This window comes from Lissotriton vulgaris, unplaced genomic scaffold, assembly GCF_964263255.1.
Source record: "Lissotriton vulgaris unplaced genomic scaffold, aLisVul1.2 SCAFFOLD_990, whole genome shotgun sequence".
Classification (NCBI taxonomy): Eukaryota; Metazoa; Chordata; class Amphibia; order Caudata; family Salamandridae; genus Lissotriton; species Lissotriton vulgaris.
The window spans coordinates 62,772-82,720 of record NW_028255328.1 but is presented as its reverse complement, the minus strand read 5'-3'; the positions used below and the strand labels follow the sequence as shown (position 1 = coordinate 82,720).

The window sequence follows — 19,949 nt, the reverse complement described above, 5'->3', positions numbered from 1 at the left end:
AAATGTTATCCATGAATTTGTTTCGCTCTTGTCTTATTTGGATGAGGGTTCCCCACCCACTCTCTCTATTTTCTCCCTCTCCCCAGCTCTTTTTAAAAAATATATTTCCCCTGCCTCCTATTCATGGACAGGTTGTGGTAGACATAGAAAATACACTACTGCAGCTGCGATTTTATTAAATTGCCCTAGAATCTTATTCTGTCACTTTCTTTTTCAAAAATACTTATTACACTTACTGTTCCCTAATACTTAAGTATTATAGCATGGTTTAGCTTAGATTTTTTTTATATATCTGACCTGATAGGAATTTTATACTTGGTCGGGTTCAATAAAATTTTTTACACATTTTATTCAGCTACATAAATAGAGATCACAAGTCTGGGTCAAGGGAATGAATTTCATATTTTTTTGTATTTCATCAAATGAAGTATATATGCAAAGGCAGAGGAAGGGGCAGTAAATGTGTATGCATCAGTTATCTCACAAAACATAACAGCTCTAAACCTTCATCCACTGCACTCTGTTCTTTCCCCACTTTACCAACTCACCTCCTGGACACTGGGGATGGTTTCAAGAAGAAATACCTTACAGGTTGAGTAGGCTTCAAAGAAAAGTGCGACTAGAGGAGTGTCTACACTGGAAGCAAACTGGCCTGATAACATCTCAATGACTGCACAAAAACAAAAAAATTACAGTTAAGTTCAAAGGCTTAAGTGTTGCATTAATCTACATATGTACCACCTTGTCTGGTAGTGCATAGGACATACTGAGCAAAAACAGTGCAATGCGTCTGCTGATAGGAAATGATTTTTAGCAGGTATTAGACTCAATTCACATAGGTATTCTCAGACTCTCATAGATACTGTAATGGTATCCATTTCGATCATGCATCCTATTGCACTTTTGAAGCATTCTAGACAATATATGATAATTCCACATTACTGCAACTCATTGCATTGAACTAAAATGAAGGGAAGGCAGAATATGTGTCACCATTGTACTTTTTACATTCAATTAACAACAAAGCAATTTAGTTTGTACAGTTTTGTTGTTTATGAAATAAAAGTGGAGTAATCAGATTTTGCACAAGTTATTACTGTATGACGATATTTGCCCTCTTGGCAAAATAAAAAAAAGTATGTAAAAATATAAAAGAGGATGCATCCAAGCATTCCTTATCAGTAATTTTGTGAATCATTTTATGTGGTCAACAAAGAAGTGCTGGTTCAGATATCACCAGAGTAAAAAAGTGGTGTAATGATTTTGCACTATTCTGCTAATCAGGCAGGAAGACACTACACTGGTTTTAATCTCACATCTAAATAAACACTGATTCATTCAATTTCCTACATTAAGCATAGCAAAACGTGTGAAATCACATTGCCCCTTTTTCTGTCCTAATATTGAAAATGTTTAGTTGGGAGCAAATCTTGCTTCCTGCATTCTCTATTTTTCAAGAGGCAAAAATTGTAAAAATATATTTACTCCATGATTTGCACCAGTCTAAATCTTTACTTAACACGGTGACTAGTTTGCAATTGTGTGAGCTCTAGGTTGCAACAAGATGTCTGTGCCATTGAAGTGAACAATTACCTCTGAGAAATGATGTACATTTTCTACAGGTTTTAATGCTCTACTTCCTAGGGAGGTAAGTTCACAACATAAGGCCTGATTCAGGCTGTGGCAGATGGGTATCTCGTCACAAACGTGATGGGATAGCCCGTCCCTCTTATTACACATACAATAGGATACAACTTGTCCACCAAACTCTAAATCACGCCCTTAGTTTTTTATTACTGAAAAGAATAGGGTGTTTCCCGGAGGTGCACTATACAGATTAGAGATGTGTTCCAGTCATTATACGGCAAACTTGACACAGCAGCTCAGCATGCCAGTTCAATTGGCAAATATACTAGAAAGTAGTGGAGTTACACATTATGCAGACAATGTTGCAGTTGAGTTCTGATTTGTGCCACAAATGGAAGTTTAATGCAGATAAGTAATCCGTTGTTGAAAACAATGGGATGAATAGGGACTGTTATTCTCTGCACCAATCAGACATAAGAAATTGCATCTCTTTACATGAAGGGTGCTCTCAGGAAATGTCACAAAAGTGAACTTAATAAAGGTGTCCTCTCCCCACACTCTCCCAACCCTCAAACCGAACCCGACCGCTCCACCAGCGCAGGTGCACACCAAGGCTAAACCAATATTTCTGGTTGATTGTAGAAGCCGTCTTCATTACAGGAACGAACGTTCTGATCATCAGATCTAGATATGGTTCCATTTCTGGTCCTGTGAGAGAAAATAGGATAAACAATATTAATTAAACTAAAGACTAATACCAACTTAAGATGATGAGTGTGCTGCAAAGGTGGTGTTGGTCATGAAACATATTGTAAAAAAATCTTGATGCATAGCTTTGCATATTTTCCACCCAGCAGAACATAAAACGTAATGCAATAAGCATTAAAGAACGTTTCACATTGTCTTTTTCCAGGATTCACTCGCACCTTTTTATGACGTGATGAAGGAGTTCGGCATTATAGCAAAGTTGCTGCATTTACAGAAATTCTAAATCCTTGTACAAATAAAGGCTTAATAGTTAAGTAGCTGGTTGGTGTAGAGCTGTTTCAGTTTTTAACAGTTTTTCCTCAAGAGACATAATGAAACAAAACCTGTAAGGGACATCTGGTGCTGGTATGTGGTGCTAAAATGTGAATCTACAGTGTGAAATTACTACATTTCAACAAATCTAAAACAATATGTATCATTTGAACATAATAACCAAAATAGCAGCAATACATTTGCATCTTTCAAAAGTGGCTGTCAGTGGACCTGTATTTAAGATGCAACCATTCACTTCTAAGGCCTCTTGCTGGAGATCCATATTTTGAAGCCTTCTGATGGCATAAGCACGGAGATGCTTGTTTCTTTAATTAGCACTGTACAGAAAGTAATCATTTTAGAGCTTATTTGAATTACCATTATGACATGGGGTTGCAACACATTTCCTTCCAATTAATTGTCACTTCCTCAAAGAATTAATTGTTTTAACTATACGGGATGAAATGGCAAAAGCATGGGCATGGGACTCTATTCTGAGTGTCACAATCAGTTTGAAATATATGTGGAAAATAACTTAAATATACCCTGTGGCTTCTTTCCACTTTCAATTTGCATTGTATATGCAATGCTAGTGATTGATCCATTCTCAATCACCACTGTAAAATGCATAAATTCACCATAATGTTATGGGTTTTGTACAAAATGTAGAAATACTTTAAACAAACAATGAAGTAAGGGAACTAAAAGAACATGTTGCCGCATGCTTCAGAGCCCACTCTGTGTATTTGAGTGTTGTGATGACATGAGCCATAGACAGATAAAACTATTGGCAGACAGACCTAAAATGAATGTAGAATCCGGTAGACCGCCACAGAGCACAGTGTTTGACAACAAAATAGCATTTTTTCAAATTACCGTATTGAATTGCCATTTGATGAATGGCCCAAAACGCAATCTCCTCTCGAATAGAAGGCACCGTAAACAGATTTACAATCTTAGATGATATTGACTGTGGTATCCACTTGGTAAGTGTAATTTGACACATTAAAGCCATCCTTTCAAGTTCAGGCGCATTCTCCTAAATATGCAAAAATAGGAAATATTGGTAATTTGAAACATTTGTGACGAACAAGAGGAGAAAAACAAATCCAAAACAAGTATTAAGTACCATGGATCAGGTATAGAGGGAATATTGTGAAACAGGAGATGCCTGAACAAATCAATAACGGTTTGATTATGAGTTTGGCGGATGGGATACGCCGTCACAAACGTGACGGATATCCCGTCCGCCATATTACATGTTCCATCCATAGGATATAATGGAATTGTAATACGGAGGTCGGGATATCCCTCACGTTTGTTATGGAGTAAAGCTGTACTCCAAACTCCTAATCAGGTCCTAAGACTCAATTATCAATAAGATAGAAGCGGAGCAAATAACAACAATGTAATCACTCCTTGAAATAGACCAAGTAGAACCAGCAGTTGCCAAAACAGATTGAACATAAGGCTGTAGCCTGAGATTTCTTGACCCCTAGCAGCAAGAAAGTTTACAGGATAAAAATGGGTCATAATAAAATTATAAATATATTGGTACACCCAATGAATGAATAAATAAGTCCATCAAAATATCAGAAATTCTTGTCTTTTCTTAATTTCACATCAAAAAGGCTTTTCTTTTTTATAAATGCATGTCTTTCTGCACTGCAGAGGTATCCAAAAGTGACTGATACCATTTAGGATGTGCACCAAATGTATTGCTTGGTACAGGCTGAGAGGTGCGAGCTATTCGACCTAGTGGCTTTCTGTATTGGCATGGGTCATATATCATCAGAAATAATTAATTCTATTTGGCTATTCTCTAGACCTGGATTAACTTAGTGTTTTCTACTTATAAAATATCTGTACAGTGGTAATGAGTTTGTGAAATATTTAACCTCTTTTCAACACAATACTGGCCTTAGAGACTGCAATATCTTTTTGAGCCGAACAAAAGGTAAACTGACTTTAAAAACACTGAATGATTATATCTATACTACTATAATAAAGGAGAAACTTGCAGGCTTTGAGGCAAGTAAACGCGGGAACCACTGCGCCAATCTACATACCCGATACACCGTAGAAATCGGCAGGGTGTGTAGATTGTTATAGGCTAAATAAACTTAAAAAAAAACCTTATTTAAAACAATTAATTAAAAAAAAGTCCCCCCAAAGTAGCGCCGGCCGCGACGTGCGTGCTCACGTCGAGGAGTGGCGTCAGAGCGGCGTCAGAGGACCGGCCGACATGGCGCGGGGGAGGGGCTGTCACGTGAGCAGCAGCGGACATGCCAGCGGCGGTGAGAGACCAGCATCCACAAGGTTAGAGAGGCGGTGCTTTCATTATGCCTCCCTTCGCTCTATCCTTTTTCTCCTTTTCTGTATCTACCTCTCCTCTGCTCTTCTCTCCCCCCTCCCTCTTTGCCTCCTCACTTTCCTCGCCTTGTCTATTTCCCCCATCTCCTCTCCCTACCCCCAGCCTGCTAACAGCACTTTATAGCCGTCATCAAATAGTGCGTCAAGTGCTGAATTATATCTCACTAATTAAACCGCCTGTTGCCGCGCTCAGCGGCTGCAATTACACCCGAGGAAATAAGCCCGTGCAGAGAACATCAAAGTCTCTCCTTCCCAGTCTGAGCAACACAGCTGCTCGAGGAGGGGGCTTCGGGGGGGACTGCACAGCGCTTAGAAGCAACAGAACTGTGGGCAGCCACAGCTACCAGAAGACTCTGTCAGAACAGTGTCCGTCCTGTCCCTGAACAAAAGAAGTCATTCTGGGAATTGTAGTTTTGTGTAAGGTCATATGCACACTGTGGGCATAAGTTTGAAACTACAATATGTTGTTAAAGGAACGTCCAGGAGTGGAAATGTAGGGTCTTAGAGAAATTTTACAAAACTATGCGAGGCCTCTACAGGACAGAGGCAAGTTGGGGAAGAGCAACACAGAGGCAGTGTATGATGCGAAGGGTTAATAAGGCAGAGTGCTGAACATGTAGGGGTAAAAAACATAGGACAGCTAGCTGTACGTGGAGTGCGTAACACCCAGATGCCCGAGGTGTAATTGTAATTGCATTTATAAAGTGCTTGCTACCCCAGACGAGGTTTTGAGGTTAGTGGTGGCTGATATGGGGCTGTGGTGGTATTTGTGTGTGTGTGGCAGGGAAGTGTTAGAAACAAGCATTTGCAATGCAATAGGTCTCGCATTAGGAAAGTTTGGGCTATTGGTATTGTACATTACAAATTTTGTATTTATGTTTTGTATTTGAAAATAGCTAAATTAATAGTTTTGTCATTTACAATGCCAATAGTTATACCTTTCGCAAATGTGACACCTATAGCATTTGTAATGCAATATGTGTTGTATTTACGTGGCTTACATGTATTGATATTACAAATAACAATGGCTTTTAATTTCTTTTCAATAATTAATACTTAAATAAAAGTTATTGTAATTTATAATGGCAATAGCTTAAAGTTTTGTAAATAACGTTTGTGAAGATTATGTGTATTTTATTGTGTCGAAAATCCAACAACAGAAGTGACATATTGACATCTTTTTGTTACATCTATACTACTATAATAAAGGAGAAACTTGCAGGCTTTGAGGCAAGTAAATGCGGGAACCACTGCGCCAATCTACACACCCGATGCACCGTAGAAATCGGCAGGGTGTGTAGATGGTTATAGGCTATATAAACTTTAAAAAAAACCTTATTTAAAAAAATTAATTAAAAAAAAATAGTCCCCCCAAAGTAGCGCCGGCCGCGACGTGCGTGCTCACGTTGAGGAGCGGCGTCAGAGGCTCAGCGGACATGGCGCGGGGGAGGAGTGGTCACGTGAGCAGCAGCGGACAGGCCAGCGGCGGTGAGAGACCAGCGGAGAGGCGGACATGGTGTGGCGGAGGAGCGGCGGCGGACAGGCGGTGAGGAGCAGAGCGGCGAGAACCTGTCAACTCAGGAGCGGAGAATGAGGTAAGCAGGCGGATGTCGGGCCAGGCGGGGGACAGGGAGTTACTAAAGGCAATGTCGGGGCAGGCGAGGTTCGGGGCAGGAGGGGGACGGGGACGAACACCTCCAGGCGAGGGTCGGGCCAGGCGGCAGGCGGGGGACAGGGCGGGCGGGGGCACGGGCTGCTGGGCAATGTCAGGGCAGGCGGGGGTAGGGGGAAGCCTGAAAGCACCCGGACAAGGTCGGGACGGGCTGCTAGTATGTAATATTCTGATATATAGTTCTGTTGATTTCTACATTCCCGCCCACTGTAAAACTAAGACAGTCTTCTCGTTATAAGAGCTGCTATATTTCTTGTAGCTCCCATGATATCCCCAATCCAACAAAATCCCTTCTATTTCCTTTGGGTAACTGATTAGACTTATCTAATATCTTGGCTTTTTTGTGCCCCATTGCGTCTCCCATGCACTACTTCTGCCAGGCTCTCTACTCACATCCATTGTGGCGACAATGTAATCATCCTATGCAAAATTTTTCAGATACTTTGAGAGGGCCATCTTTATAACCCTGTTAACCATTCAATCGCAACACTGCTATTTTCCATACCGGCTGCAGACCATGATGGAACTATCTGGAATACCAAAGTTCTGACTGAATGATCAGAAGTAATTCTGCTTTGCCCTGAAGGTTCTGAGGTTTTCCAAGACTGAATGAACGATCACCATCTGTCTGTGAGAACCTGTTGCTTACCGAGTCCGTCAAGATGCTATCCAGAGTGTCAGCAGTCACCAACATGTTGCTCATTGTCACCTCCCTTTGAGTGATGGTAGTATACATACAATGTACAATGGCTAATTCCTTCAGGGGTGTTAACTGGAAGAAAAAGTACATTTCATACATGTGATTAACAGAGTCAATCAGGAACTTATTCACAAACTGCAACATACTGCAAAATGCTTATCCCAAAACCTTTGTCTGAAGACCTCTGCCTCCACCTCTCTTATCTTTACTGCGAGATCTTAGCCCTACACATACAACTATAATGTTGTACTACCCGTGGGAGGGATGGGAGTGAGTGGCTGGAAAACAAGTAATAGTTATTACTAAATGGGATAGCTTTAGGTAAAGGTAGATTGGGTATATATATTCATTAAAAACCAAAGGTTATAGGGAGGTTACAGTTAGGTTCAGATTTTCCACACTCAAAACCATAGAAATTCAGCAGTTATAGCTAGAGTTATCTCAAGTAACTATAACTTGTGCCTAAGGTAATTATAACTCAACCCCACCATGAACTGTTATCTCATCAACAATTTGACAGCAAAAGTTGCACTGATATCATCAATAATATCAGAGAAGATGTCACGAGTGAAGTAAAATGTGAGGTGCATGGTGACCTTGCGAGTTATAGTTGCCTTAGGGCACAAGGTATAGTTACTCCCCTGTAGTAACAGGGTCGGGCCATGGGGTCCCAAGGGCTTGAATCAGCCCGGGGAGGGGGTCTGCGTGCCCCCTCGCCCTTCTTACCTATATCTGTACCCCAGAAGATGGGGTCCGAGGCTGAAAACGGTAAGGGGCCTATGTGCTGCCCTCTCAATATTTTATAAAGCTGGGCCCCGGGAAAGGGGGACATCAGGGTTGGCTCATCCTTGGGAAGTGGGCCACGTACGCCCCTGACCTATATGCATATGCAAAAATGAATGTGCCCTCAAGTAATACAACTGGTGCTATGTAAAGCGCTTTGATACCTGATTCGGGTCAGGTTCGCGCTATATAAAACTCTGTAAAAAAACAAAAAACATGGGACCTTACCCGCCCAGGGAATTAAACAAAACAAGCACAGGAGACTGTACTTGTTTATTTTTATTTTTATTTGGCCACAGATCCTCTGGAAAATCAGAGAAAAATTTAAATCTAAACATTTTTTCAAAGACACGGTTACCTGGGGCCCCCGCAACCAGTCCTAGGGGGTCAGAGTATTCCTACCCCGCTCCATTGCATTTTTTTCCCGTTTTGTTTGTGAGTTTGGCCAAGTCCTTTTTTTTTTTTTAAATATTTTTATTTTATCCATTGCACAGTTAGCACATTTACATCGCGCATTCTCCATTATTACATTACAAATCATATAACATATTACATCATACATCATACATAAAATTCTTCGAATCATCCTACTTATTTCAATCAATTGATATCATCTCAAATTCCTGCAGCCGCTACCACATATTCATCCAAGGCCTTCCTACCTTCATCCTGCAATCCCAGACCCTCTCTCCATCATATAATGGGGTCCCATATCTTTAACCCCTATCTCCTCCCTTTTCTACCTTTCCGGGCATAGCTATTTTTTTCCAGATTATAAGTTGATAAAAGATTAGACAGCCAGACTTGCATTACTGGGGGGTTTTTATCGAGCCAGGCCCTGGCTATACAGAGCCTATAAACTGCCATTGCGACAAAAATAAACTCCCTTTGATTAATATTAGTATCTGTGACTCTCCCTAACAGTATTTCTGGGGGTTTTAGGGTAATCCGGATATTCAGGGAGGCATCAAGAAACCTCTCTATCTCTTTTATCACTGTTTGTAGCTGCAGGCATACAGCAAATACATGTATTAGGTCTGCATCAGGGGAACTACATCTTGGGCATGTGATACCTACGATACCCCCCCATTTTGCTATCTTTGCTGGGGTGAAGTATAGTGAGTAGAGGGTTTTGTACTGCTGTGATTGCAGCGGTGCTGAACAGAGCAGAGTACGCCCTAAATCCAGTGACTCTTTGAACCAACTGGCCTCACCTTCCAACTTGTCTGCCCACTTTTCACTATATTTGTCCATATCATCTGGTTTTCCTGTTAACAAATTCGCATAAAAACTCCGAATAGAACAGTCCCCCCCTAACCTTATTTTCTCCAATATTTCTACCTTACCAAATCCCACACTCCCACCCTGCTTATTCCCCAAATAACTTCTTACCTGCAGAAATTTAAAAAAATACCTCCTGTCTAGTCCAAATTTGCTCATTAGCTCTGTAAATTGAAACACACCCTCCGTACTCCTCACATCCCCAATCTGTATTATCCCCTTCTCCATCCAGCCCGCCATTGTGGTATCCCCAAAAATCTGCATTGGGAGGGAAACATTTTTAAAAAATCTGGTGTACCAATTATATCGTCCCAGTCCAATTCTCTTCATCACGGCGTTCCAAATTTTAATTGCGGCTTGGACTGACTTAAATCTGGTTCTCTTGTAATATGCGAAGTCAATACATTTAAGAAAAGAATTATCCACCTCCAGTCCCAGCACTATAGAGTATATCCTAGATGAATCATTTGATGTTCTATAATCCAAACCACCCCCACCTATCAGCCCTCGCATATATTGCAGTGCCGATGCCCAGTAATATAATCTGAAATCAGGCGCTCCCCAACCTCCTCTCTCTCTGGGCAAGGACATAAAGCGATATGCCCTACGGGTCTTGCCCTGGGCCCAAATAAATCTATTCAACATATTTTCTAAATCTTTAAACCATTTCACCTCGAAAAATAACGGTATTGTCCTATAAAAATACAGAAATTTTGGCAATATTAACATTTTTATAACGTTAGTGCAACCCACTAACGACAAATGGAGATTGTTCATTCGATCCAGATCCGTCTTGACCTTTAGCATCAAGGGTGTTAGATTATTCTGTACCAGCAAGTCTAAGTCAGCTGTGATTGCAACCCCCATATATACCGCTGAGTCCACAACTCTTTGATCACTAAGCACAACATATTGGTCACATACTATTTGAGTTTTAGACCTATTTAAGCTGTATCCGGATATTTGCCCAAATCTTTGTGCTTTGGACTCAATTTCCCCTATGGCCATGCTGGGATTGGGTGTTAAAATGGCCACGTCGTCGGCATAGGCGAGAGTTTTTACCTCGCATCCGTTCAGCCTTATTGGAGGAATCCTTTCATTGCCCTCCATTTTCTTTATCAATGGGTCCAGGTAAAGAGCGAATAGAAATGGGGAGGATGGGCACCCCTGCCTAGTCCCTCTCCCAAACCTGACTGCTGCCGATTTACCTCTATTAACTCTGATCCTTCCTGTCGGATTCTTGTACAGAGTCTGCATTGCGGTTATAAAACTATTCCCCAATCCATTCCATTTTAATATTTGCCATAGGTATTCCCAGGAGACTCTATCGAACGCCTTCTCGGCATCCAGAAAAAGAGCCGCGATAGGGTCCCCCAGGACACCTCCAGCGTCGAAAGTTGTAATCTCCTGCCTAATGTGTTGCGTCGTGCCTTTGCCAGGAATAAACCTGTGTTGAGTGTGGCTTACTAGTCCCTCTATTACCTCTGCAAGCCTTCTTGCTAGTATCTTAGAGTACACCTTAGTATCTGCGTTCATCAGTGTAATAGGCCTATATGACCCCGGGAGTGTCGAGTTTTTACCTTTTTTTAGGATGACAATGATATCCGCTTCACCCCATGACTCGGGTATCTTATCCCCCTTCTGCGCCTCCAGCATAACATTAAACATATCTATTCCCAGAGCTTGGTAAAACACTTTGTAGAACTCCACTGGGAGCTGGTCTGGGCCGGCTGCTTTACTTGATGGTAACATGCTTCATGCCGTAAGGAATTCCTCCAGGCTAAAGGGGGAGTCCAATCTATCCTTTTCTTCCACAGATATACCCGGAGGAGTAATATCGCCAAGATAGCTTTCAACCTCTCTTGCGGTTCCTACCCTATCCCTAGTATATAGTTTTTCATAATACTGTCTGAACACTTCCCTTACTTTAGTTGTTTCAGAGACCCTAATTCCATTCACATCCGTAATCTCCCCAATGTCTGATGCTGCTAGTCTCTGTCTGGTACGTACTGCTAATAGGTGGCCTACCTTCTCGCTTAACTCATAAGCAGCTTCCCTCTTAGTTAGATAATTCTCTGCTGCTTTTTTTTAGATACTTTCTACCACTTCCGCCCTAAGAGCCACTATTTTTAGCAGATGTGATTCTATTGGTGCACTATATTTTAAATCCTGCGCCAATTCCTCCTCAACCCTTATCAACTTTTGGTAAACCTCCTTAATTTTAAGTCGTGTCCTTTTCTGGGCTGAAAACACATAACTCATCGTCTCACCCCGTATCCCGGCCTTAAAGGCATCCCATACCACTCCTACGGGAGCCGTACCTTTATTAATTTCCCAATAGGCCCTGATCCAGTCTGTCATGTGTATCTTGTATCCTTCATCCTTCAAAAGGGCTCTATCAAATGTCCACTGCATATCTTTTCGGCATGCCTGGCCCAATCTAATGGTTAAAATCAGAGGGCTATGATCTGAAACAATTTGAGGTTGTTTTTCTATTTGTGCCTCTCACAGCAAGGAGGGTGAAATCAGAAAATAATCCAGCCTAACAAGTATCTTATGGGGGGCCAAATAAAATGTACTACAATCAATACCTGGATTCAATTTAATCCATGGATCCACTAAGGAATTATTTGACACCAAATGAGAGAGAGCCCTATGGGTTCTCTTTTTTCTCCCTACATATACCCCCCCGTATGTACAAATGAACTACTGGGGTCATGAATATTAAAGTCCCCACAGCATATAATTGGCTCAGGCCAAAGTGCCAACTCAGTGTCTAGAAACTGGAAGATTTCAGGATCATCCTCTGTCGAGCCATAGACAGAAACTATGGTGCATTTTTACCCCTTGATTTTTATCTCCAATATTACCCACCTTCCCCATCGGTCCTCCATTTTCCTTAACACCTCTATATCAGTGGATCTCCCTAGTACAGCAACCCCCCTATGTTTCGTCCCTTGCTTAGTATTTGCCAGCACAGCAAACCCTAATTGGTCCATAAGATACGCCTTAGAGGCTTCAACGTGTGTTTCTTGGAGACAAACCAAATCCAGCTTAAGTGTCCTAAGTAATGCCGCCACCCTAAGTCTTTTACCCGCATCATTAAGGCCGCAGATATTAATAGTAGCAATCCTACAAGTCATTAAAATACCTCATAAGTTTTGTCCGACTCTGCATACCTTAGCCAATCTAGCACTTTAATTTGATAATGGATCCGATGGTTAACGCTTGTCCTCCTCCTTTTGGCTAATGCATAATGTAAAGAGTGAGCTCCCTGCGCGATGGACTGTGCTTTCCTGTGCTGCTTCTTACATCCTACCTCACTTTTTTTAAACGTTTTTAACCCTCTTTTTGCCCCCTATTCCCCCTGCTTCCACCCTGCCCCCTTCTGTCTCCCACTCCCTCCCCCCCTTTACTGGCAAATAGGTCCATAAGACCTATGTGTAGCCGCGGTAGCTTATGGGGATCGCTCCTCTCTCTCCCCTTCACCCATCACCCTGTGTGTCGTATACCCCCCCCTCTGTGTTTTTCTCTTAGCTATTTCACTATTTTGTATGTTCTATCCCCTTGACAATAGTCCAAACATCAGTATACCAAGGTCTAATATCTTCCTCTCCCAGTGCATATACCTAGCTTTACCTCATTCCAAATCCTTGGAGTTTAACAGTTCTATACTACTCAGCCCCCTTTCTGCGTTTTAATCTCCTCCAAGAACTGTTGGGCCTTGATCTCGGACAGGAAGATATTTGTTCTACCCCTTGTAACCACTTTCAGCCTAGCAGGAAATAAAAGAAATGCCTCGGAGCCTAGAGCCTGGAAGGGTTTAATAAGCTGCCTGAGTCTCCATCTTCTCTCGCCGGTTACGTGGCAGAAATCTGGCCTGGCGAAGAAGGTGGTTCCCTCAAAGGATTTTTTCCTGTCCGGTCTAGCCTTATCCATTATTTCCTCCCTGAGCAGGTAGTTCCCAACATATATCAAAATGGCTCTAGGCAGTGCCTGTTGACCTGCCTGCCTCTCGGCCCCTCTGCCTTTTCTGATGGTGAAGGGAAGTCTGTGGGCTCGTTAAATCTCTCTCTCCCACTCCCACTGCGATTCGGGGAAAGCTCCTCTTAGCAAGTTAACAACAAAGTGCATAATGTCGTCTCCCTCTGCTCCTTCCTCCACCCCCAAAATGCGAATGTTATTCCGCCTCTGGCGGTTTTCAAAATGCTCCAGCTTCCATTGCAAATCGGTCGTCAATTTTTCCTGCTCCATTTTGAAGTCCTGCCATCCCCCAACATCATCCTCTAGCTTCCCAGTCCGTGCCTCCACCTCAGTCACTCTCTCGCTGAGACCTTCATACAGCTTGTTAACTATCCTAAGGGTATTATGGATCTTTTTTGTAGCTTGTCTAGCCCTTCGACTTTCTGACCTTGCTTCCCCTTGCATCTGTTTCAGTGTGGAGCATATTGTGTCAAAGGGAGCCAGATACTGCGCTGGGATGGGGGTACTACCTGAAGCCTGTGAGTTACCTTCCTCTACGTAGGTCTGTGACGTTGCAGAATAGTCTCAGTCTAACTTCTTCCCCCCTGCTACAGGTGATTCCAATCCTCCACCATGCCTTCTACCCTTTAACCTTCTCTTTTTCTGCGTGGTATCTTTCATTGATGAGCTTGAACCAGAGCTTGAATCTTCATCTAGCTCCCCCTCCTCTGAAGTCTCATTGCTTGTCTGGGTAGTATCGGTATCTTCATTCACTGAAAAGAAGCATTCCCCTTCCAATGAGGCTCCCTCTCTTTTCTCCAATCCCAAAGTTTTATTATCTGCACCTATTAAAGCACTTTTTCCTGCTACCGTTGGACTATTGGCCCCATTGTTTATTTCTTTTGTCTTTTTGCTGCTCATCTCTGCTTCCAGTTGAATTAGCGCCTCCATCATGTATGCGCTTCCTGCTGACCCAGGTTTTTGTGGTCCCCGACTTGTAGCTGGTGTTATAACATTACTAGGCCCCTTAGCCTCCTTCAGCCCGCTGTTGGTTAGTTCTGTTATCGGCATTACCTTCGGTGCTGCGGCTTCTGCGTTACCTCCGTCTCCGCTGCCGCTGCTGTTGAGTGTTGTTGCCAGGTCTCTGAGTTGCCTAGCGACCGCTGCTTCCGCGCTGGGAGCGTCTGCTGCTGCCGCTGCTGCGTCCTCGAGGACGTCTCTGTTTGCGGTTAGCTCCATGTCCGGCTGGGAGCTTCTCCTAGAGGTGAACGCCTCCATCAAGGTAGGCTGCCTTAGTGCCGCTTCTTTTCCTTTGCTCGAGCCTTGTTTTGTAACTATTGCAGTGTCTTCGGTGAAGTGATCCGGGGGCCGATCGTTCCTTACTGCTGCCGCTGCCGCTGTATCACAATTTAAGCGCACCTCCGCCTTCTCTGCTTTCTCAGCTTTCTCGATTTTCTTCCCCTTTTGAGCCGGGGGTATTATCTTCCGTACGGCGCCAGGCCCCCGTTGTTGTAGACCTGGGGGTAGATCATTGCTGCTTCTTTTTGCGCTTGCATGGGCACCTTTACCACCCGTTCCTTGCAGGTTTGTTGACGTGTCCTGTTGCAGCTTTGCCTTCTCCTTATCCTTGTCGGCTTTAGTTATACGTGCCGGCATCCTTGTCAGTTGTTCTCGAATCACCGCTCTCAACTCCGATGCTTTTCGCAAAAATCGGCTGAATTGTTCTTTAACTACTGGGTATTTTGGACAAATCCTGATCAGTCCTATCTGCAACCAGCTACTCAAATCCATAAGGGGGTATAGTAGTCCTTATTCCAAAGCCATCTGGGTGTCACTGGGAGAGAGGTCTGGAGTGACTTCTCACCACAACCTCACGGCGGCCATCTTGCCTGAGTTCGGCCAAGTCCTGAGTCCCAAGATGTCTACCACTACTTTCTAGTAGAAGTGTTGGCAGCCAATCAGATCTCACTATGAGAACTGTCAGATCTTCAGACCCTCTGCGTCTCTATATATACATATATATTTGTTTTACTTAAAAACTACTGAACAGATTTAAACCAAATTACGAGAGCATGCTTTCTGTCAAATTTGGTGTAATTCCATTCAGCAGTTTGGGCTATAGTCACGTTCAAAATTCCTATGGGAAATTACATGAGGAAAAGTTGTTTTGGGTCCTCCTACCTAATGGCAAATGCCAGTAGGTGATTTAAAAATATATGTAAATAAACAAACAAAGGATCCCTATACTCTCAGTCCTTCTTGCAATGGTTGTCTCTTCAGATTTCAAGCCGTGCAGTGTCTCTGGCCATTTTTTGTTCCTCAAGTGCATATGGAGAGGGGATAGATCTATAGATAGATCTATTATTCACCATAAAAACAAAGGGTACAGGAACGTTATAGTTAGGCTCAGATTCCACTTATACAAAATCTGATCTAACTATAACTTACGGGCCCGCAATGCACTGTTTATTACCTCACATATTACATCACTCATGACATGGTCAGTGACCTCACTGAGGACATCACTAATGACATTATCCACAGAACTACTCACACACCCTCTCACACTCCTATATAACCTCTCATGCACCCACTCACACACCCACACAATCACTCACAGACCCATACAAGTACTCACACAACCACTTACTCATCAATAAAGCCACTCACACACCCACTTATAGTGAAGATTTGTCAAACTACGCCAAAGATATAGACAAGTTACAAAACCCTTTTCCTATGGAAACATGGTCCAATTGTCCAAACTATAACTACCTACTGGCGTCCGCCAGTAGGTAACATGGCATACATCTATATAAACATATTGTCAGCATACAAATATTTATTTGGCTATAATCACAACCGTACAAGAACATAAAATCATATGTTTCTAAAATGGTAAAAACTAGTAGGCTTAACATTTTTTAAAGAAATACGAATGTGTCAGAAGTAACAATACATTATATAATCTCATGCATCACATCAAGGTTAATCAGGTCTAAATTGTCTTGATCTCAAAGCAGCATGTGGAAAGCATGAAACAGCAAAAAGATAATGCTTGATCATCAGGAGCTGCAGATACATAAGTGTCAGGTATCCTTGTGAGAAGTTCAGAACTTTCAGTAACGGGAAAAGGAACTGCTTCCTAGGCAAGCTCAAATATTTGCACAACAAAACGTAGGGTAGCCTGTGGAGACATATTGTTGCATCCACAGGGCCCTAAGTGTCTAAAGAGACCGACCACTAGATGTGGCCAAAAGATGATGCAGCACGTTAACCTTGAATCGTACCAACAGAAATCTATCCCTTTCATTAGATTGGAGAGAAAGGAAAGCTCCATGCCCTGAGCAGTTTTTAAAAATAAATGCCCCTATACAAAGCGTTTCAATAGCTCTTGGTGTTCATGTTGTAATAAGGGACTTTTGAGAAACAAGTCTCTCCGTCGTTTGAGTTCCAGGGGGTACGGGGAGAAATAATTGCAGTATATGTACATCCAACCCATGCTGGTAAAAGCTGCCTTCATATAAGCAATCCAAGGGATTTGATGCATGTTGTCAAGGGTCAGACAATCAGACAAAATCAGTCTATTTATTTGGCATTCCTCCCCAGTCTATGTCTTGATCCAGCACAGCAAGGGTCTGAGAGCAACAAGGTCACCAATGTATCTAAAACAAAGTTTCTGACGAACAAAAAAAGCTGGGGTACTTTGTGGACCCGCAGAATACACCTTAAAATGTATTTTCTGTGAGTTCAATGTTATCGACCGTCATGTAACCCCATACATCACTGTCATATAGCTCCTTGGAGATGCACTTGGACTTAAAATACTTAACTAGAGATTCCAGTCACCATGAGCCCAACCTCTGTGCAACGCTAGCTACAGTCCCCGTGGTCTTGACCAAATCACAAGTCCTACCCTCAACTAGGGGTTTAAAACTCATATTAGCATCAAAGAGCACCAGCAGGTAAGAGAAAGCTGGGACCTTACCCAGGGTATGACTCCCCACCTTGAAGGTTTTGAAACTGGTGGAAATTCAGCGATGTTAAGAACTCTCTCCGCAAGTTGGGCTTTAAATATGATATGCTCTACCCTGCCTGTCTATGAGTTGAGGTCAATGGGAAGCCTCGCTCCTTTGACAACCCAGCAGAGGCAAACGACTTTTGCAAACACTTTGCTTTCAAGTCCTCCTCTTCTAGACAGAACACGCTACAAAGTACTGGATCTCCGGCTCCTGCTCCTTAGTCCCCTTAGAGCTGATATGGCCTGCAGTATTTGGATTCTCCCTCAAAATAGGGACTACTTCTGCATAACACCTGTGGACTGCCTCAGACAGTATGCTTTGCTCATCATTGCCTTCTCATTACTTTTTCCATACAAATGCTGTTTATATGTAGTTGATTCTTCCTTTCTGTTTCAGCTATTCCTCTAGTAACGGGCCACACCAAGCAAACACGTCAACTCTCCCCCATGGAGAACACTGCAGTAGCCTCATTGGGATTGTTTAGTTCTTTGTTTCTCCCTTTCGGGGCTTTATTGGATGTGTTCCTATATAGTGGGGGGGGGGGGATAGGTGTGGGCCTTTACTGCTTTCTCTTCAGTTTTGTATTTGTTTGTTACCCTTTGCACAACAGGTACACTATATTCCAGCTTATAACATGGCGCTGTCCTTTTCACACCTGTTTACTCTATGCCATCTCAGAAAGGGCCTGGAGAGGTGATAGACATTACTTCCCTTACATGAAAGATATGTGGCATCAATAATCCACGTAAAGGCAAACAAGTCCTCTCATATCTGTCGCGACATAGCCTTCCTTCAGGAAACACGTCTCCTACCCAATGGCGCCCAATCATAGGCGACTACTTGGCCCCCCCCCCCGCTATTTCTCCTGTCACGGCTCCTATTCCTGTGGATTCACCCCCTCATGCATAATAGCAGCCCCTATTCCCTCCATAAATGTCACTCGGACCCAAATGGATGCTATTTAATCTACAAGTCAGCCTCACTGACAAACGAGTTCTATTAGTCAACATATATGCCCAGAACACTGAGTATCCAACATTCTTTCAGGAGTTTTATGCCCATATGGGACATGCAGATGCCAACTTTGCTCTTCTGGGTGGGGATTTCAACATGGTACATACTCTAGCATTGACTCTAGTACCCAGCTGAGTGGTTATCCCCAATCATGGGAAGCACTCCACCTTATATTGCAGACGCCTATCCTCTACAGGATATCTGATGTGCTCAACAGCCATCCACACCTGGTTATACCTTTTACTCTGCCCCATATGATATTTTGACATGGCTAAATTATTGGTTCTTGTCTGCTAATGTTTCACTCTGGACTACAAAGGTAAAACTTCTACCGCAAACTCTATCAGATCATAGCCCTGTTCTCTTAACCCTACAGGTCCCCTATGGATGTAGGTCAGAGCGCACCTTGAGTATCCATCACTAGGCTCTACATGAGCCTGTCTTCTGTAGCGAACTCCTTCATTCCATCGTCCACTACTTCGCAATGAACTCGGGCATGGTCTCTACACAGGCAACCCTCTGGAAGGCCTTTAAAGCATATATCCGTGGGGTGTGCATATCCAAGCATCTGAGTATCCTATGAGATATCCACTCCCAACTGCAATGCTTTTAAACCTCCAAGGTATAGACTTAAGTGCCTCCTAAGGCGGCGGCCTCCAACTCCATTGACGTTTAGTATTGTTGACTGAATTTCGCGATCTGGCTGATAGGGAAATCGCATATCTAGGGAAACACACTAGGGCTCCGTGCTATGGTGAGGGGGCGCACCCGACCGCACTCTTGTGCGGATAATCCACCCTAATCGCCTAGGTAGTTATGTCGATGAATTGCGCACCGTCTCTGAGTCCTCTGTTTTTGTTGGCTAAGATGTTCTGGCAGAGTGCCAATGCTATTATGAACTCCTTTATACATCCTGCATGCCTGACAATGCACCAGAGATCCCATCATACTTGGTGGAGATCGCCATAGGTCTGGCCCATGACAATTCTTTAGCAAGATGATTTTATGCGAGGAGGTCACCCAGGTGATCGACTCTTTAGACAGGTCCAATGGCCCTGGCCTTGATGGCCTCATGAGAGCTTTCTATAAAGCTTTCAAACAACAAGTCACCCACATCTCTTTGCAGTGGTCAACAGGATCTCCTGCCAAACACCTGCTGTAGTTACCCTATTGGATCCCGAAAAGACGTTTGACCCCTTGGAGTGGCCCTTCTTGAAAGAAGCTCTGATCAAACTGGGAATCCCCACCGCGCTCATCTCCTTGGTCATGCTCTTATATCCTAATCCTGTGGAACGCATGGGAGTCAATGGCTCCCTCATGGATTTGTTCCCTACATTAAGGGGGTCTAGGAAAGGCTGCCCTTTATCTCCTCTCCTCTACATTCCCTTAATGGACCCTTTGGTCTGCCACCTTCTGGAGCGCCACATACATGAGGCTTCCGCGCTTCATTTTTTAAAATATTTTCGGCCGGAGTCATGCTGGGTGTGAAAATCCAGCCCCCCCAAAAAATGCTCTTTTGGCACTGTGGGACCCT

At 43.1% G+C, this 19,949-nt stretch overlaps 1 protein-coding gene across 1 annotated transcript in view; it reads right to left on the bottom strand.

Annotated features, from left to right (window-relative positions):
• LOC147659165 (maestro heat-like repeat-containing protein family member 1) overlaps positions 1–19,949 on the bottom strand; it is a 77,602-nt gene that overhangs the window by 44,381 nt on the left and 13,272 nt on the right. The window contains exons 4-7 of the mRNA XM_086951925.1: positions 7,302–7,424; positions 3,484–3,646; positions 2,197–2,295; positions 549–670 (exon numbers count right to left, since the gene is read on the bottom strand). Of these exons, the coding sequence (XP_086808051.1) occupies positions 549–670; positions 2,197–2,295; positions 3,484–3,646; positions 7,302–7,424 (507 nt within the window). The remainder of the gene's footprint in view (positions 1–548; positions 671–2,196; positions 2,296–3,483; positions 3,647–7,301; positions 7,425–19,949) is intronic.